The sequence below is a fragment of the Lepidochelys olivacea genome, assembly GCF_965140295.1.
Source record: "Lepidochelys olivacea isolate rLepOli2 genome assembly, chromosome: 6".
NCBI lineage: Eukaryota > Metazoa > Chordata > Testudines > Cheloniidae > Lepidochelys > Lepidochelys olivacea.
Genome location: NC_140416.1, coordinates 67,011,266 through 67,032,870, shown reverse-complemented (window position 1 = coordinate 67,032,870; position 21,605 = coordinate 67,011,266). Strand labels below are relative to the sequence as shown.

The 21,605-nt window shown below is 44.5% G+C and overlaps 1 protein-coding gene across 1 annotated transcript in view; it reads left to right on the top strand.

The window, feature by feature from the left end:
- Positions 1-678: 678 nt before the first annotated feature.
- The window catches only part of LOC311521871 (transmembrane protein 151B-like), a 35,828-nt gene continuing 14,901 nt past the window's right edge, over positions 679-21,605 (top strand). The window contains exon 1 of the mRNA XM_084630544.1: positions 679-961. Within this exon, the coding sequence (XP_084486670.1) occupies positions 875-961 (87 nt within the window). The 5' untranslated portion in view covers positions 679-874. The remainder of the gene's footprint in view (positions 962-21,605) is intronic.

Here is a 21,605-nt window from a genome sequence, read left to right as displayed (position 1 = left end):
GGCTGGAGCTGTGCTGTGCTCGGACCAAGGCGGCCCAGACGACTCTCTGGTCACTCGCGGCTGGCGGGCCCCGTGCACAGAAAGACGCTGGCAGGACCTGGGATTTCTGGGCGTGGGGAAGATCCCCGCGCCCTGGACTCCCGGCAAACGGGAGCTGGGGCTTGTTTACCCAGGTGGCGACACATGCAGAAGATTGTTTTTAAAACCCGGGGAGTCTGCCCAAGAGAGACACCCCGAGCCCGCCCGCTTGCCCGCCAGCGGCCCGAGGAGGAACGCGACGGGCCGGCTCAGGGAAGCCCAGGGTGGGCTTTGGAAAGGGCGCTCCGAAGTTGGCAGGGACTAGCGCCGCTGCAGACTCCGGGGCTGCCTGCACACGCTGAGGCGATGCACTGACAGGGAGCGCAGGCGGGGAGGCTGCACCCTCCGAAGGGAAAGGGGACCCCGGCTGCCTGCAAAGCAGCCTCCCCAGCTCCGAGAACGGCCTGTGTTGTCCTGGCTCAGGTGAACGATCCGCGGCTGCATTGGGTTGCCAGGCGGACGTCTCCCGCCGGTTGGTGGGAGAGGCACTTTCCCTAAATGCAGCTTCTGGCTTTGGCTGACAAAGTGACCATGCTTGCAACGCCACGGGACTGCGAGGGATTTACACTCCCTCCCTCCCCTCTTCATTCGGATTGTGGCGTGTGTGGGGAACGGCTCTGAATCGCGTAGATTCTGCAGGAGCAGGACCCTGCCTTGGCGATGGGGAGAAAGCTGCAGTCTCGGGGCTTTCTGACGGGTAAAGCCCGACTGTCCTGCTGGGAGAAGGCGCTTGGAAACCCTGCGGCCCCCGGGTTTATTTGAGGTGAGGGGGGCTGGGAGACAGGAATGGCAAAGAATGTCTTCGGAAACAGAACCAGGGGCTGAAACAACTTCGAGCAGCCCAGAGGGAAGAACAACGGCACCTGCAGATGTTCGAGAGGAGGTGAGCAACCCAGGGCGTATCTGTGTTGGGGGGGGGGGGTCACTGGTGTACCTGTGTGCAGTGTGTGGCTATATATGCGTGTGTCTGACAGCCCCAGCTGTGCGGAGGGAGACACACGCATGCATTGTCTACAAACCCAGGAGAAGAGTGATCGGTAATGGGTCTTGGTTCCTGAACTCGGCGGGAAAACCCGGACTGCGGGCAGGGCTCGATCACTTGCGGGGTTTGGTGTTTCTGCGTCCGAACTGGATTAAACAAATGAAACGGCGAGAGGAAATGGGGGGGGGGGATTTCAGTGCAAGAGAAACAGTCTCAGGGAGCGAATGTAAGGAGCTGTCGCTGCTGAAGTCTAGCCAGCTAGACGGGCGTTTGGGGACCTGTATGTGGTTTGTAATGCAAAGGAGAGAAAAAAATAAGTGATTGTAATGCAGCTGGGCTTCTTGCAACCTCTTTACTGAGGCAGTAACCAGTCAGCCGGTATCCATGGTCCAGCCGGTGCAGGGCGATTTAATCCCACCCTACACAGTAGAGACTATCCCCCTCCATGCCCCTAGCAGGCTCCGGGAGCTCTCCACGGTGCTGGGGTTCTCCCCATGACAGCGTCGGATTTACCCTGCACCACACCCTGCAGGGTGAGAGCTGAGTAAGGGGCTGTGCTTTCCCCACCACCCGCCCCAAAAGTCAAGGCAGAATCACCCAGTGCTCCTTTGCGGAGCCAAGCACCGGGTCCCAAGAAGGGATGGGAGTCTCGCCCCGCTTCTCCTGTAAGGGAGTCACAAGAAGGGCTCTACGGCTGTCTGGCTATTACAGTTTCTTTCTTAACCATTGGCTGCTGCAGATTTATAGACTGTCCTGAACAAATCAGTGTTTCCAGACAGAATCATGGAACTGTCTCCAGACCTTTCAGTGCCTCTTGCTGTGATCTCTCTGAAACATGGATACCCCGCAGAACAAGCACTGGTTAACTTTAATGCCTGCTGACCCTAATCACGGACATTTGCATTTTTAATGGGCCTCTACACAATTACAATAAATGGCACCTTTAGGCAAGTACTAAAAATATGAGTGTGCTAAAAAATTCCTGAAGATCAAACAATATCAAAAGCCATACTCACACTACACTCTTACATGATTGTTGTTATAACATTACAGCGATGTAATATAATGTGCTGGGTATGTGGAATGCAAACCAGAAAGTTTCAAATGTAAACATTTAAGCCTTGTGTTTAAATATCTAACAATGTAGTACAGAACCAAATCCTGAAGTCCTTATTATGGCAAAACTAACTGAGTTCAATGGCAATTTTGCCTAAGTAAGGATTTCAGGATTTGGCCTCCAAAAACATACTCCCCCCCCCACACACACACATTTTTCAACTTTCAAGCAAAAATCCAATTGGCTGAGGCCCTCAAGTGACTTAAAATAGCTTTGTACTATTGCCCTCCAAGACCATCACCTCTAATCAACTTGTGTTGTCTATTTGAAGGTTGACATAAAACATATTGACCCATAACCCTTTGGCTGAGACAGAATCACATGACTCAATGATTGTAAATATAAGCACCAGAGCATCATCCTATGTTAGAATACATTTAGAGCAAAGAGATATTTAAGCTTTTTGTCACACTTAGTGCAGGATTTGGTGTTCACTTTTCTGCTCTTTTGCAGTTTCATAGGCTTGTTATCCCCATTATGAGACATAAATCATTGGACAGAGAGGAAGTTTTAAAGTAGTATGAAGTTATCAACAAATTTAAATACTATCCCCTCCCCAAAGGAAATGAATACAAGAGGCATAAACTATCAACCAAGGAACATTTCCACTTTTATTCAGGATAGCTCCTGCTATTACTGCTGGGGCTCTGTCACTGATTCAGAGTGCCAAATGATCTTGTAAGTTTAAATAGGGCAGCCTCAGCAAACCCTATATTAAGTTCAAGTATATTTAGAGTAAACCACCTACAACAAAAAAAAAACATTTTTTAAAGACTATAAAACTGACTTTTCAGCTTAGGTTGAAAAAGTTACTACAGAAGAACAATAATGTCCTCAGTCAGTGACTTAAAGTATTTTACCCCAAAGTCAGTCACTTTTCAACTTGTGAGGCATAGTTCACAACTGTAAACTTCAACTAGTATCATTCTACAATTGCTGATATCACTGGAACTCTCCAATGTAATTACAGCCTAATAGGAGATCAATAATTGGGTAGAGCTGGGAAGGAATTCTTGATTTAGCCAGTCTGTGCTCCTGAACCACAGAGGGTTTTCACTGTATTAATCCCATCACAAAAATGTCTAGACTCTTACTGGACATTTCTGAAGATGAGAGTACTTGATCTCCACACTTATATCATGCTTAAATGATCCCCACTCTTAAATTTTTCCTCTGGTCCAATACAAACATTTCCATGCTTCATTTTACACTAACTCCTTGTCTCATTATTTTAGCCTTATGTAATGAGTCCTTTCCTCCCCATCTGCCTGCACACACAGTTTCTGTGTAATGTTCTTAGGTCCCTCACAGCCCCTTAAGTGTCTGGTATAACATGGGTGCTTATCTATTATTCACACAATTTGTGTGTTCTGGTTTCTTTATAAATCATGGAAGAAAATCTTAACAGTGACTAGAAAAGCTTTTAATTGAAAAGAGAAAACAAAACTGGTAAGTTCCCAAGCCAGTAATAGATGTTTGAAACAGCTGAGTCTAAACAAATACAATTTAAAACAGACCTTTTGAAGACCAATTTGTTTTCAGTTACCTACTATGACCCTAATCCTGCATTATTTAAGTCAGTGGATCTTCACCATTGACTTCAATGAGTGTAGAAACAAGCCCTTGGACTTAAGACCAATGTTCTATGATTTGCCCGCCCACTTCCTGGATCCCATTACGACTGACAATTAAAGCAAGACCTAGAGCTGGTGCTCTGCATTGTTTAGTAACGCCACCAGCTGTTGCACAAGAAACACAGACGCATTAACAAAGCTTTTGGTAGGGAAGGGAAGGAGAAATGATTTTCCAGGTATTTCAGAAGGTGTTTCCATATCTACATGGATTCTCCAGAAATATTTTCCCTCTTGTTTACCTTTTTTCTTGACTTCCTTTCCTGCTCTAACCCACCCTCCTCCATTGTTATGCTTTAACTGCTGGCTGGCCAAGTTTCCCAGACTGGAAATTACTGTGAGATCCAGACCCATACCCGGTGCAAATCAATGTATTTCCATTGATTTCAATGGGGCAATGCCAATTTACACCAGCTCAGGATTTGGCCTTAAATATCTTAATTTTAAAACCTTAATTGGAAGTTTTATTTTAGCCAATTAAACTTCATGAATAAAAAGTCATTTATAACCTTCCATAGCTAAATAATTGCCAAGGAATCAGCAACCAGGATACCAGCAGGTTACTGTCATTTTGAAATATTTCTCTCATCCATTCCTGTAGATTTAAATAGTGCTTATCCTTTGCTGCTTTTAACTTGTCCTTTGTATTAAAAAACTTTAATTGAGTGTGATACAATGTAATCAGTTAAGCTCTCCAGATGAAAGAGAAAACTACAAGAAGCCATGGGCAGACGTTACTGAAATCCGCAGACTCGAGGCTGTGTGACATGATCATAACATTACAGATAACAGACCTCTTAAGTCATCTCATCCATCTCCTGTTGCAAATGCAGGCACATGGAGAGCTTATTTCTTATAGCATCAAAGAGTGCAAATTATGGTCATGATGACACCATTTAGTATTGCAACTTTAAAAAATATTGCTTATTTGTGAGCTTCTGGCTCTCTCTAGAGCAGCCAGCATGTTGTGTGACTCTTTTCTCTCACACACACAAAAGGCCATACAATACAATGCATTTTCCATTTTGGGGTTTATTTTAATCACAGCTTCATGATTTTTCACCAGACCCCTCTCTCTGACATAAGTCTAGGCATCTCAAATGCACTTGTATTATTCATTTGCTCATTCTCTACCTGTCATATCATAGTCCCTTGTGTATCACTGTTTGCATGAAGTTCTGAATTCCTAATTAATGCCGTTCACTAAATTTTAGGTTGAATGCCCTAAATTTTCAGGCATGTTTAATGTTAATGTTAACAATCCCATTTCACAGCCTTGGAAATGCTAAGAACTGGATCAACTACCCTTGCCTTTCTTCATGACTTAGATTTAGGCCTAACATTCTCATGTTCTAAATTTTACCCTGTTCATGGACTGAATCATAATCAATGGAAGGTGACAAGAGGCCCAGGTAATTCATGGCATTTTCATCAAATCTTCATCTTCATCTGAGAAAGGTTTATGAGCCCTGTAAACAGGGAGTGCAGCCTCCCAACACTGTAGATCTCCAGAATATGCAGGGATGGGAACCCCCTTAGTCCCATAGAGGGACATTTCCTCCATGCTCCCCTCTTGTCCTCCTCCTTCTGAAGGAAGGAGCTGTGCTACATTCTCTTCTTTCTCTGCTCAATAGAAACAACGCTGAGGGAGGGGGGAAGACTCATGCTGCTCCCAGTCAGGTATCATGAGAGTCAGTCGGTGACAATCTTGCAGAGAGCAGTTGGTGTCTTTCTCATCCTTGCCCTCTCCAAAATTCCATGAAGCACCATCCCCACAGAGTTCTGGCAGAGGAGCTTTTGGGGACTCCCAGATCAAGAGCCGGGGGTGATGAAGCCAGAGAAGCACCATTTCCTCCTTGGCCCCTTCTGAATCCCATTGGCAAGAGGTACCAAAGCAACATCCAAGATACCAGCAGGGGCCTCACCAGAGCATGATACAGCAACAGCATCACCCTTTGTTTCATATTCTATCCCTTTGCTAATGTGTTCTAGTAACTGGTTCATTTTTTTTTATTCATATAAATACAGCTGCTATGTACTAGGCTGATGTTTCCACCTCTCCAATTCCCTTACCTGATTGCTTTGCCAGAAGACTGTCCCATTTTAGCACATAATCCTTAGACTGCTGCTTTGATCATATACTAATTCTACATTTTCTGACACTGAAGTGTATTTGCCTCCTGCTGGCCCAATCGCCTCATTCATCCAAATGCTTTTGAATCAGGACGGAAGAGGAAAGATCCCTTCCCCTCCCCACCTCTTCCCCAACAAACATAATGCAAGGAATAAACTTGCTTTATTGATATGGATAACTTCACTGTAAATGCAGTTCAAAGTGCCAACCATAGCAGCAATGCAGGAAAATGGAATACCCTTCTTTACAGTTATTGTAGTTCCAGGGAATAGTTGCACTGCATATCCTGTCAACGGCTAGTCCTAGCTTGCCATTGAGTCTTTTCACATCCTCACTCAGAGTTTCTGTTCTCTTCTTATGTCCTGTATTTTTATCCTGCTTTGTTTTCTAATCATGTGTCTATGGTCTGTGTTCTGGGGTTGGCTCTGTACTCTGTCTTCCGCACCAAAAACTTATGATAGTGAAAAAAATAACCAAGAAACTGCACTTTCCTGTGTTTGAGCTTCAAATGGCAGCTATAACTCCAGCAGCACATGCATTTTAACAGTAGTGTCCTTCCATAGGACTCTAACAGTGTGTGCTTCCTCCTAGCAGTGGGTTTTTAGTACCTATGAAATTCCATCAGTTTGGATTTCCTTTCAATAATGCTCTGCTATGGATATCACTGAGAAGAAAAAAACATGGGAAACCACCTGATGGAACTACATGATCAAAATTGCACTAGCCCCTGAAAACCTCATTAATGTAATAAACAATATTCATTACTTCATCCGTCTGGTTTATTTAGGACTACAGTTCTTTGAATTGACTCTCAACATTCTTCCAAGCATTAAAATATAAATAAGTACAAAATAAGGGCTGGTCTACGCTGAAAAGTTACATCGGCATAGCAACATCTCTCAGGAGTGTGAAAAATCCACACCCCAGAGTGGTATAGTGTAGCCAACCTAATCCCTGGTATAGACAGCACTAGGTTGATGGAAGAATTAGGTACCACACATCAGGAAGATGAATTACCTACAGTGATGGAGAACCCCTCCTGTCACTGTAGTAATTGTCTACACTGAGCATTACAGTGCTGCAGCTGTATAGCTGTTGCATTTTAATTGTAGACATAGCCTAAGACTCAAAGAAATATTTAAGGTAGGTCCTTAAATACATTTGGTCAAATCTTCAGCTGGGGTAAATGGAGTACCTACATTGACTTCAATGGAACTAGGCCAGTTTAAACCAGCTGCAGATCAGGCTCATGAATTTAAATGGAATAGGACTGAATCAAATTGATTGTAACCACTGTGTGACAATGAATAGGAATAACTGTTACTTACTGGATACTCAGAGGAGCAGTAAATTCTCTTACTGGGCCATATCCAACAATGCAGCATAATAGAATCATAGAATATCAGGGTTGGAAGGGACCTCAGGAGGTCATCTAGTCCAACCCCCTGCTCAAAGCAGAACCAATCCCCAATTAAATCATCCCAGCCAGGGCTTTGTCAAGCCTGACCTTAAAAACTTCTAAGGAAGGAGATTCTACCACCTCCCTAGGTAACGTATTCCAGTGTTTCACCACCCTCCTAGTGAAAAAGTTTTTCCTAGTATCCAACCTAAACCTCCCCCACTGCAACTTGAGATGATTACTTCTTGTCCTGTCCTCTTCTACCACTGAGAATAGTCTAGAACCATCCTCTCTGGAACCACCTCTCAGGTAGTTGAAAGCAGCTATCAAATCCCCCCTCATTCTTCTCTTCTGCAGACTAAACAATCCCAGTTCCCGCAGCCTCTCCTCATAAGTCATGTGTTCCAGACCCCTAATCATTTTTGTTGCCCTTCGCTGGACTCTCTCCAATTTATCCACATCCTTCTTGTAGTGTGGGGCCCAAAACTGGACACAGTACTCCAGATGAGGCCTCACCAATGTCGAATAGAGGGGGACGATCACGTCCCTCGATCTGCTCGCTATGCCCCTACTTATACATCTCAAAATGCCATTGGCCTTCTTGGCAACAAGGGCACACTGTTGACTCATATCCAGCTTCTCGTCCACTGTCACCCCTAGGTCCTTTTCCGCAGAACTGCTGCCTAGCCATTCGGTCCCTAGTCTGTAGCTGTGCATTGGGTTCTTCCGTCCTAAGTGCAGGACCCTGCACTTATCCTTATTGAACCTCATCAGATTTCTTTTGGCCCAATCCTCCAATTTGTCTAGGTCCCTCTGTATCCTATCCCTGCCCTCCAGCGTATCTACCACTCCTCCCAGTTTAGTATCATCCACAAATTTGCTGAGAGTGCAATCCACACCATCCTCCAGATCATCTATGAAGATATTGAACAAAACCGGCCCCAGGACTGATCCTTGGGGCGCTCCACTTGACACCGGCTGCCAACTAGACATGGATCACTACCCGTTGAGCCCGACAATCTAGCCAACTTTCTACCCACCTTATAGTGCATTCATCCAGCCCATACTTCTTTAACTTGCTGACAAGAATACTGTGGGAGACCGTGTCAAAAGCTTTGCTAAAGTCAAGAAACAATACATCCACTGCTTTCCCTTCATCCACAGAACCAGTAATCTCATCATAGAAGGCAATTAGATTTGTCAGGCATGACCTTCCCTTGGTGAATCCATGCTTACTGTTCCTGATCACTTTCCTCTCATGTAAGTGCTTCAGGATTGATTCTTTGAGGACCTGCTCCATGATTTTTCCGGGGACTGAGGTGAGGCTCTCTGGCCTGTAGTTCCCAGGATCCTCCTTCTTCCCTTTTTTAAAGATTGGCACTACATTAGCCTTTTTCCAGTCATCCGGGACTTCCCCCGTTCGCCATGAGTTTTCAAAGATAATGGCCAATGGCTCTGCAATCACAGCCGCCAATTCCTTTAGCACTCTCGGATGCAAATCGTCCGGCCCCATGGACTTGTGCACGTCCAGCATGCCCTGCTAACCTCTCTTCTCCCACCACTTCAGATGGAGAAAACTCTCCATGCCTGGAACCCCAAGAATGTTCCTTGTTTTTCTCTTTACTTTCCCCTGCTTCATCAGGGGCCTCATGCTATGGCTAACCTCTCTCTGGCAGAGAACAGTTGGACCAGTCTCCCTCTGATGCTCACAAAGGCTATTTCTCTAGCCAGTCGAAGCTTTTGCTAGAAAGTGGTGTAAAGTACATCTTTTTCCTGGGAGCAGAGTATGCTGCCTCTGCTGGGATCCCAGCCTTTGCTTACCTCAGTGCAAGGGACCCACGTTGGGTCCCCTGAATAAGAGTGTATCGATCATTTATTTATTTTAATCCTTCCAGCCTGTACAATTTGAGAATCGGTATCTGTGCCTGATATTGCTTTTCTTGCCATCTCCTTCTGCCTCTTTGCAAAAGATGGTAGCTAAGTTTTTTCATCTCATCAAGAGATGTTGCAAAAAATGGAGGCAAAAAGACTGAGAAGCTCTGAAGTAGCACCCAGTGAGTAGCACGAGTCTTTAGGTGAGTTTGTAGTACATTGTAGCACATTAACACTGACAAATGTTAGATGACAAACAGTAACCATTGAAAGGTTTGTTGAGTCATTATCACAACATGGTTGCAACGTCATAGCTAAGATTGTATTCATTTAAATAAGGAATTCAAGCACTTTGCTTTTGATGAACAAGCAAGTGCATCTGCCCCAAATTTTATGAACATAACCTCTGAGGAAAACTTGAAGTTTCTGAGGAGTTTCAAGAAAATCAGTTAATTAGTTTTCAAGTTGTAATAAATGAAAAATTGGTCCACAAAAGAGTATGCTGAGTCTTGTGGTCTTTTAGGCCCTTCTAGCTTAAAAATTACAACCTGTAGAAAGTAAATTTAAAAAATGTACATAGAGTTCAGTGAGGTCTCTGGGTTATGTAATTATTTTATTAATTTAAAAAGAAAAATGGGGATTTATATAAAAACTGTTGGTTTACATGGCCATGAGCTGAGTGAGCCCATAGTTTATGATGACCAGGACCTTCTATCAAGCACTAGCTGTTGGTTCATCTTGGACCAGGAGCTCTGTCACAGTGGTCATCCAATTCTGGAGTGGCACCACCAAGTTGTCTGGGCACTATGTAATTGAGCTACTTTCAATCTGAATATCCCTGGGAAATTAATACACACTGTTGTGCATCAGTCAAGGTTGTTCTGTACATAACATACCTAACATAAAACCACATAAGCATGGAAAAGAAAAGTGAAGGTACCTAATAGTAAACACCTTTTACTCCTCCTCCTCAACCCAGAGACACAACACCCCACCATTGGAACAATCACCATACACCACGGACAACACACATCACAACCTTCACTCCACCCCAGTAGGGATCCCAGCCCTCCATTCCCCAAACATGAGAGAGTGTGATGTTCCAGAAACGTGCAGAACGTAGTAAGGGGTGAGGGCTGGGAGAAGGCTGGTGATGAGTTTGGGGAAGGGAGTGCTGGAAGGCTGGCATCCCTGCCAGCAGAGTTAGGGTTGTGATGTGTTGTCTGTGGTATATGGTGGTGGTTCTGGTGGTGGATGGGTGTCTGGGAGAAGGAGTAGAGTGGATGTACTATTAGGCTCCTTAACTTTTTATTTCTTTGCTTTTGTGATTTTTGGATTAGGTATGTTATGTACAGAGTAACCTAACTCACACACAATGTTGTGGTTCTGGGTACTAATATAATACCTGCTGGCTCATTACAGGGCACTGTGTTAATTCCCAGTTCAACACCCAGCCCTCTGAGGGCTCCATAATCTCCAAAACACAGGAAAGGGAAGCGACATCTTTGTTCAGAGATGAGGGAGCAGAGGCTGCATGGGAGCTAGAGCAGTGGGCTGGAAGCAGAACATGGGAACTGGGACTGAAGAGCTGAGAACCAAGCTGGGAAGCAACCAGTTGTGGGCAAAGGGACTAGTGGTATCTACAGCTGGTGGCCAGCCAGGAGGAGCCTGCAGACTGGGGCAGCTATGTGGAGTGGCCTGAATGAAACCATAGGTGCTGAACAAGGGGACTGGACTCTGGCTGGAGGATGTGCAGGCCAGTGTGTGCTTGTCTCCAGGAAAGGGGAGGGCTGGAGTGATTATTCCTGGCATGAGAAGCCCCACTTTGACACGACTCGACTGCACCTAGGGGCTGCATTAGGACCTGTGGAGTACCATCTCTTTTGTGCTGTAACTTAAAGCAATGGTGCCTAGGTAATCTGCATCCTATTTCCAGCAGCTCTAGTAAAGAAATCCTCTGTTACCAAAGACATCAGTGTTTTCAGGGGTTAGAGCTGGAAAAGCCTAAGGCTTGGAGCACCTTCAGCACTTGCACTGACCATGTGGAACCTGCCACCAGCCACCTAGGAGCTGGTATACCCCCAACAAACTGGTGGAAGCAGTGGGATCCCACCAATAGCCCAAAATAGAGAAGAAACCCTTCCAATTGACAAGAGGTTGAATGGCTGGCTGTCACGGAGTCACCGGGCGATGCTTTGGAATTACTCCATACGAAGCCAGTCAGGACTCTGGGGGAGCTTCCTCTCTCTGAGCAGACTGTCTCCAGGGCAAGAAGCTTACACAGCTTCGACCTTCCTGGGTCTGACCTCGGAGCATTCAGCATCCTCTTCTCACACCGTGCGCTTCCCACAGCGAGTCCTCACAGGCGGGGCTCCTGGGGAAGCCAGAGGGCCCTGCACCCCAGTTCCACAGTCAGACGTGGCTCTCAGCCAGCCAGTAAAACACAAGGTTTATTAGACGACAGGAACACGGTCTAAAACAGAGCTTGTAGGTACAGGAAACAGGACCCCTCAGTCAGGTCCATCTTGGGGGCCAGGGAGTTCAGAGCCCCATCTGGGCCTCCCTCCATTTCCCCAGCCAGCTCCAAACAGAAACTCTCCCACCCCTCCTCTGGCCTTTGTCTCTTTCCCGGGCCAGGAGGCCACCTGATCTCTTTGTTCTCCAACACCTTCAGTTGGCACCTTTGCAGAGGAGGGGCCCAGGCCATCAGTTGCCAGGAGACAGGGTGTCAGCCATTCTCAGTGCAGACACCATCACACTGGCCCTCTAGGGCTCTGCAACAATCACACACCCTTATCCCACCACCTAGATACTTAAGAAATGCCATGGGGAAACTGAGGCACACACACAGTATTCAGAGAAAACATTAAGAACATTCCTACTTCGTCACACTGGCCAGAAGTGCAAGTACCAGGTGCAAGAAACAAACCTCTGGAGGACTGTTCTTTGGATGGAAATGAGACAGCAGGGTAAGAGTAGGTGTGTCCGAGGAGGGGGAGAATGACACCCTACCTCCATGCTCAAGATATACAATAGAGTGGACCCTACTACCCTACTGGGATTTCAACACCAAAGAAAGATGGTTTATAACAGTCTGCTGGCCCCACCGTGAGGTCCTGTGGCTTTGGGGGTGTGGGTTGGAATCCCATAGCTACCACAAGTTTGTAATTGACCCATTGCTGGATATGACTGCTCCCAAGCTGCCTGGCCTTCTCTTCATAGCCAGCTCCCAGGCTGCTGCTTTGCGTTTTCAGGGTGTCCTTAATAAGGTGATTTTAAATCACTTCACAAACATGAATTCTCAATGTCCCTTTGAGGCAGGTGTGTGTTTTCTATTTTATGGATGGGTACACTCAGTCACAGCAAGATTAACTGAGGACAGAATGAGTCAGCAGCAACAAAACCCAAGACTCCTGGCTCCCGGCCCACTGGACGCACTGGATAAAATTAAACTGATATGTGAGTATGCCTCAGCTGAAGTCCTCTAAGTGCTATGCTTTCAGAATCTTTGGCAGAACTTGTCTGTGTGACCTTCCTTTGGGAGGCAATATTTACCTTCAATTCTCTTTTCTCCCAGAGAAGTGTTCACTGCACAGATTCTAGCTGGTATTAACAGGGGCACTGTTATAATTACCACACTGCCAGGGTCCTTGCTACATTTGACAAGGTGTGGATGCAAGGAAACATACTCCTTAAACCCAACCTTTCTGTGGCAGCATTGCTGATGCTGTAACAATGGCTGGACACTACTGTGAGGATCACCCACTGCTAGCACTGTGAGGAAGCTACCACAGCTGATGCCTGACCCTTGTAGACGCTTCAGTGATAGAAGTTCCTTTACAGTAGCTTTAGCTGCCACAAACAGGTTATTACTGTGAGGAAGCGGTTACATGGATTCACAAGGCAGGTGCGTGTGGAGTCTAACCAGAGAGTCATCACATAGGATAAAAATTGAAAACTTTCTAGTTAAAAAGTAGAAAGGAGGAAATAACTGCAGAGGTGTGAATAAAAACTATATGAAAACAGAACAATTATTCTTAAAGGGCCTGAGCCAAAGCTCACTGAAGGCAATGCACATACTAACATTGACTTCAGTGGGGTGTGGCTCAGTCCCACAGAATACTTCTTTTGAGGATTTCACAGAACTTTATATTCACAGATTAAGTCCTACAGGATCCCTATGACGTGGAAAGGGATTATGATGATGATCATTATTTATTTATTCTAAGTGTCTAGGTAAATTGAGGCACCAGAGGTCAAATGACTGGTCTAAGGATAGTGAATTGATGGTAAGGTCAGGCACAGAGCCTTGCAGTTGTATTTTCCACACCCCGTTAAACCCACTAGACAGTTTCACTTCCTTTGAAAGCTATAATGACGGTCTTGGACAGCTATGTAGGACACTGACAGGTGAAGAGACCATGCATCCCAGTTTTATTGGTACAGTCCTCATTTTTCATATAACATTCTGGTGTCTCAGGAATTTCTTTCAGGACATCTTACATTTCCTTTTTCTTTTCTTTTCTTTTCTTTTCTTTTCTTTTCTTATTTCATCAATCAAACCTTTTTTAATGCAAAATCTTTGTTCAGGACACACTGCTATAGGAAGTAAAACTTGCTCTGTGCTTGCCAGAGATAACAAACAGTCCTGTGGAATGAGAGTTCAGTCTGCTGAGCAGAATTTGGACTGAAAACTTTAATGCGTGCAGTCACGATCAGCATCTACTCTGAGTAAACGAGTAGCTCTAACACTTGTTCAGCACTGGATGACGAAGTCATTCAGAACACAGAATTACTGGGAAGAGTCCTCCTCTGCTGGAAATATACACGTTGTGTTGCTGCTGAGTCAGAATGCAGCAGCAGCAGCACACGTTTTAAAAGGTGGCACTTCTCTGGGCATTAATGTTTTGTGACCATGTAAAATGTTGCCACAAAAGTGGGCCTTTTATAAAATTCTGAAAATCACGGTCACCTTATTGATCAGGATCCTTTGCTTAGAGAGCGACCTAATTTTTTGGCCCTCACCACTGTAGAATCTGAATGCCTTAAACTCATTAATGGATTTTGGACCAAATTTTTCTCTTCATGCCATTGGTGTTGAAGTAGGGGGCATTCCCACCCGACCTGTTCTTAGTATATTACAGACACTGGCTAAGATCCAAATTTACTTCTCTCCTGGGGTTTTCTTTCCTTCTAACTTGAAGAATAAACAAGCATCGCGCAAGAGTTTGCCCATGAACTTGACTGCTTTCAGGGTTGGAGGCTCCTTCTGTCCCTGCCTCTGGTTCCCTCGTCTTCAGAGGGAGGCTCAAATGTTTTTATAAACTAGGTTGAAGCCAATAGGACCCATCTGGGACGGTGGCCAGTGTGAGTCAGTAGAGCAGCTTTATGTGTTTATGCAAGGTCCTAGAGCTCGCCACTCAGACCAATCAGCAGAAGAGCTCTGCCTCTCTCTTCTGGGTACTATAACCTGCCATCCTGATACAGGCAATTACTAAGGAGAGAATTTGCCCCCCTCCATTTTGCCTTCTCTCTCTAAACAATCAGTCTGATAACTTGATTTAATGAGAGGAAAACAGAAGCTGCAGAGATTTAAAGCCAAAAGAGATTCAGGTGCACAAGAAGCAGATGGGAGTGATAAGGACTAAATCTTCTGCAGAAATAAATACCTCTAGGTTTGTGACACTACAAAGGCACGGATTGTGTGAAAATTCTTTTTTTTAGACCATAGGAAAGAACATTTCTGAGCAGCACTTGACACCACAGCTTTTAAAAGGAGAGTTATTGAACAAAAGATTTCACTTTGATTGGAATTCCATCCCAGAAGAGCAAACAGTGCATTTGTAACATATATCCAATAACAAACAGGTGCTGTGGGGAAATCCTCCTGGATGCTACATGACTCTTTCCATTAAATTATCCCCTTATATTTTCCTCTCTATACACTTTGGCAGCCATGCTTTTAGCACTTCCTGTTGGCCGAAGGCCATGACATATGGGTCCACATCTTGAAATTTAGGGGTGGTCAGCTTCCTAATTCAGGGATGTTGGCAGCTAGAATTTTGGTTCAGGACCTTCTCTCGTTATATGGATGTCAAATTAAACCTGATATAGGGGTTCAGCTGGAACTAGATTGAAAAAGGAGCATGTGCATTGATTTTGAATGGTTCCCAGTCAGTTAACTTTCTTCTCTAGACATCCCCACCTCCACAGCATTAGACAATGGTTATGCTAACTCCCAAACGGTCAGAAGAAAAGTGGGTTGTAATGCAATTCTCCCTGGCAGCTTCACAGGGAGTTTTCTGTCTCTCTTTTCCAATGCCCAGCTGAAGCAAGCTGAGAATATTTCTCTAAAGTGTGGGACACTTTGGAATACTGCAGCACCTTGCTGCATGTACAGTGCCACTGTGCTGGACAATAGCATTTTATTAACACCCTAGTCAACCAACAGGTAGCTTTGCACAACATTTCTCTTCTTAGGTGATCCATTTCCACAGCCCTCTCTAGATCAAGGTGAAAAGATTCACAGAATTATAGCAAAAATCCATCTCCACCCAGGCATGGCACCATCCTGATGTAGAGCGTAATGTTTGGTAATCCAGTGTTCTTTCCTCATTTCACTGCCCTCATTCTCTGGGCCACATTCATCCCAGGTGTACACCACTAAAGTCAGTAGAATTACACCTGGGATTAATTTGGCCCATCATATTTTTCTTTATTTGCTTGTTCCCTGTCTAGCTATGTTTCTTCTTCTCTGATTTCCTTCATCTGAGTTCTCAATCTTTTACTTATTTGCCCCTTATCCAGTATATAAAAATAAAGGCTCACCCATGTAAACAAATAACATTGAATCATTGCCCACGTGAGTAATCCTTAGCCTTGCTGAGTTACTGAGTTGTTTTATCATTGAATGGCGTCATAAAGGCACTGTAGAGTGATGTCCTGACTTTGCATTAGGCTCGGAAGGGAGGTGGCCACACAATCCATATTGCTGCTACGCCATGATGTAAACATCACAGTGGAATGCAGAGACATCCCAGCATGACAGATTGTTACGAGGCTCTCTGACTCCATTTGCTACAATCCCTCCCCAGCGCTCAAGTCTGCTAAGATGGAATTTGGAGGAAAGAGTTTCTTTTTTCTCTTTCTCTCAAAGCTCTTATCCAGCGAATTCCACAGGAACCATATGTGGTACCTGGAAGGGCCACATGCAACATTACAGCTACACATTGAGGATTACTGGATATATCATGCTTTAGTGGTGTAATCTTCATTGCCATCCAATTAATTCTTACCTGGGACCCATCTCTGTGCTATATTCCAGTCTTTTCCTGTGTAGGTTAGTTGCTCTCTCTCTCCCCTGTCTGTCTTCGCTATTTCCCCGCCTTTGTTCCATTTACATTCTACCCACGTCTGGGTTATCCTTTCTCCCTCCTCTCGCTGACTTCCCTCTCTCTCCTTTCTTCTCCAATTCCCTGTCATTTTTGCTATTTCCATTCAGGCCACGTCTGGGTTACCCTCTGTTTTTTCCCTCAATCTTTCATTTGAGACATGATAGCAGTTTGCTTCAGCAAAATTACAACTCTTGAGGTCAGCCATCAAGGGCAAGCATGGTTTTTAAAAGGAACAGAGGTCTATTTTAGAAATGCTTTTGCAATGATTTTTTTTATTAATTGTGAATTTTAATGCTTTTGAAAGTGGGGAACCAGCAGATCTGGTTTGGAGTCAGGTACAGCACAGTCAGCACTGGGCCCCAAACTATTCACAAAAGAAATGCAATGGATCATTGTATTTACCTGCAACACATTTTCTGCAAATAGATCCACTGCAAGAGTTTTCAAGATTTAAGATGTGGAAAATCTGAATGGGTAGTAACAAGGCATTTTTTAACTAGAGAGAGAAAAAGAAATAAACATAGGTCACCATTTCACGTTAGGGTAACATATTTAATGATCTATAACTCAAAAACAGTTTGTTCAGTTTCCTTTGAATTTTGCAGAAAATGTTTCCCCAGCCTTCAGAGTAAGTATGGTAATTTCAGGTCAAATTTATTTTGCCAGCCAGAGTTACAACTGGACTAAATATAAGGCTTATAACGGAAGCTGCTTGCAACTTTAGCTATCCTCTCTCTATCAGCTGCACTTAGCTAGAAAAAGATATACAGAGAGGGATTGCTTCATGCATTACCAAAATGCAATTGCTTCTGGAGTAGAACACTACTACTGTCTAACAGCATTCAGCAACATTAAATAACAGTTTGGAACAGAAAGTAAATAATAAATTGTTAATTAAACATAGGTTCCGTTTTTATGAATTGCTGGGGGTGCTCGACCCCCGCTCCTCCCCAGGCTCTGCCCCCACTCCACTCCTTCCCCCCAGCCCCACCTCTTCCCACCCTTGCCCTGCCTCTTCCTGCCCCTGCTCCACCTGGTTCAGTCCCCACCCCTGAGTACACCCCCCTTCGCTCCTCCCTGCCCCCCCCAACAGAGTCTCCTACTTGTTGCTAAATAGCTGATCCACAATGGGTGGGAGGCCCTGGGAGGGAGGAGCTGATCAGAGGGCCTGCTGGCAGGTGGGAGGCACTGGGGGGGGGGAGGTGCTGATCCACAGGGCTGTTGGTGGGCACTTAGCACCCACTGTTTTTTTTCCATGGGTGCTCCAGCCCTGGAGCACCCACAGAGTCAGCACTATGCAATTAAAGTTACAAGGAGGATTTACGTAAAACTGTTACTATGCTGAAATGAATACTGTCATTACACCAAAGTGTTGGTGCTGAAACTGACATGGGCTCTTTAATGACTACATGGGGGCTCATGGTTTTGGTTTTACAACCTAGACGTTTAGTTTTATGAAGGCATAAACTTCTATAAGAATTGGTGCTAGGCCCAACACTGTTCAACATTCTCATCAATGTTATGGCAGTAAATGTAAAATCACTGCTGATAAAATTTGTGGATGTCACAAAGATTGGCAGAGTGGTAAATAATGAGGATAGGGCAGTCATGAAAAGTGATCTGGATTGCTTGGTTAGCTGGGCCCAAACACATAAGAGGTGTTTTAATGCAGCCAAATGCAATGTCATACATTTAGGAACAATGAGTGAAGGCCATATCTACAGAGTGGGGGACTGTATCCTGGAAATTGGTGATTCTGAAAAAGTCTAGTGTCCTCGTTTTAAGAATGATGTTGAGGTATTGGAGAGGGGGCAGAAGAGACCCACAAGAATGATTCAAGAGCTGGAGAAAATGCCTTACCGTGGGAGACTTAAAGACCTCCATCTGGGTAGCTTGTCAAAAAGAAGATGGAAAAGGCATTTGATTACCATGGATATGAACCTTCATTGAGACACAATACTAAAGGGCTCTTTAATCTAGAGGAAAAAGGTGTAACAAGAACCAATGGCTGGAAGATGAAGCCAGACACATTCCAGTTAGAAATTATGCACAATTATTAACAGTGAGAGTGATTAACTGTTGGAACAAATTACGAAGAAGAGGTGGATTTGCCATCACTTGATGTCTTTGAATCAAGGCTGGATGCCTTTTTGGAAGTTATGCTTTAGTCAAACACAATTGGGCTCAGTACAGAGGTAACTGGTTGAAATGTAATGGCCTGTGATATATAGGAGGTTAGTCTAGGTGATCTAATGATACCTTCTGGCCTTAAACTCTATGAATCTGCATTTAGTTTTAATGGAAGCTGAAGCTCCCTGGTCCAGAATATCCTTACAAAGCCAGGAATATTCATAAATATTTTAGATGCCTCAGAATATCCTTAAATATCCAAGAATAACTGAGACTATCCTTGATTGTTATTTACATGACAAAAATCCCAGCTCATTGTTAGCTGGGACCTGTCATGTGGTCATTTGGTCAACATTTTCACATGAGCCAGCATATTCAGTTGTCTGCTAATTTTGGATGACCAACTTGACACACAGTGGACCTTCTTTTCAGAGGTGATGCGTGGTCCTACCTCCAAAGTGAAGTCAATGGCAGCTGTGGATCCTCAGCACCTCTGAAAATCAGGCCCAGAATGTTTCTAGTTGGGCACCCAAAAAGTGAGGCTCTCATAGTCAGTGAAAGCTTTTGAAAATATTGTCCTACATTTTTACTTTTTTCGTCAGAAGTCAGTGATTCTGACCACTCAACTAGCATATGAAAATGAGTGCATGCTTTTGGGCTATCACTCAGCTCCATTAAAACTCTTTACCTCTCACAAGACTCTCAGGAAGCAGAGTTACAAAGACACTTCCTAACTGGAATAAATATTTTTCCTGAACCTCTAACTTCTATCTCATCTTTGGACTGTAATTTTTAAAGAGACAACAGCAATACTTTTGGAATCCATGGCCATGCTAGAGACATTTCTGCTGAAGACATTCAGAATGAGTGTAACAATGCACATCTTAACGGGCTCCTAACTACTTGCTCAAGGGCAGTAGATATCAGGAAAAGAATCCAGGCGCCCTGGTACCCAGTTCCTTGCTCTAGCCAACAGAGTACAATCCATCCCTGATAGGCAAGTGGAAAAATATGCCAGCTTGTCTATTCAGACTCTCCTCTTCCTTCACCCAGCATTGGTATCTAGGAGTAAAAGCCAAAGTCTGACCCCAAGCTTGTTACAACACAAAATATTGTTTAAAAGGGGGTGGGGCTGGGGGAGGTACTGAGTTACTGCTGAAGAAGCAAAAGGACTAACATGCTGTAGCTGCAGTTCAGCAAGGAACATGAAACACTGGGCGTGCCTGGGAAACCAAAACCATTCCATAGCTGCTCTTTATTTTGGGCACCTGCCACCCCACAGTGTCTTTGAAGGCAACTGCCCAGGAAGTCGGGCTTTGATACTTCATGATTTACAAATGAAACTGCACACAGGATTCTCTACGTGTGTCCTGAAGGGGAAAATTAACCTAATTGTAGACTCACACACCTGCCTCACCTCTGGTAATCTCTTCAAGTGCCAACCTAGAAACACCTGTTTGGTACATGTACCAGAAATTCCAGTTCTTAATCTGCAGGTTGTGACTTTCCAGACTATTTTCTAATGACCACAGGAACAAATTAAATAACATCTATCACATAAAGCAATGGTCCAAAGGCTTCACACCAACAGATAGTAAACAAGTCATGACAGCGTATGAAACTCATAGACTGTAGTTTAATATATAATGAATTTGTATGAAAGAGGGGTGTGTTTCTTCATTAGATTTTGAGAGTGGGCGATACTTTACTACTATTATTGTTGTTTTTATTCTTTATTATATCTGACATCTTTCATACAAACTGAGCCAAAATGCTCATATGCCAATAGAATTACAACATTACATAATTATAATGCCAAAGGAAGGGAGAAATGAAGGTGTATAGGCAAGGGGAAATATATTTGGGATTTGAGATAAAATGAACAGCGGAGGAGATAGAAAGATATAAGGCAGCTGCAGAGAGAATTGGTGCAGGGGCAAAAAGAAGAAATAAGACAGTGAACAAAGGGAGAGAAATAATGACAAGGTTTCCTGAGCAGTTCCATGGAGGGTTTTGAACCCAAAGACCATTTTGAACTGGATTCTGAAGTGAATGAGGAGTCAGGGGAGCGATATTTGAGAATGGGAGTGATATAGTTGCACTTCTTTGTGCCTGTGAGATTGCGGGGGCGGGGCAGCAGCATTCTGTACCTGCTGGTGTGTGGAGAGTGGACCCTAGAGAACAGAATTGTAGATAATCAAGGAAAGAGATGGAGGCATGATTGGGGATTACAGCTGAGCTGCAGTGGAGGCATTGGCATGTAAGGGCAATGGTACAGAGATGGTGACAGGCTGTAGGGATGGGCAAAATGAGTTTGCAAAACAGCATGAATATCTGCCATTTTTTGGTGATTCTGGTATTTCCAGTGTCACTGGGTACACATGAGGCTGTCAGGTATCACAGCCAGCTTTAAACAATCCTTGTCCACCCTTGCATTGTGCTCAGGCCCAGCCTGGGGATTTGGAGAGGTGTTGGGCCTACTGAGGAGGGCTGAGATTTGCAAAGCTGTGCAGGGGATTTAGCTACACATCTTCCATTACAATAGATGGCTGGAGCCCCTGCACTGTTTTGCAAATCTCCTCCAGAATTCACATGTAACTGGCTCATTTTACACAAAAAGTGCCTCTGTGTGCAGGTGAGTGTGGATCTGAAATTCCATCATGGCCTTCTGCTGTAGAAGAAAAGCCCAGCTGCTGCTTCAATCCAAGCCTAGAGACTGGTTTATAGAAGTTTACAGTCCCCTCGCAAAGAAGAGGGCTAGAAACTTACTTTAAAATATAGAAAAGATGTCTTAGAGTCTTCATGAGGTTCCCACCATAGTTCCCACATATCAGGGGAGTCTGGGGCTGTGGGCTTTGCTGGGCCCAA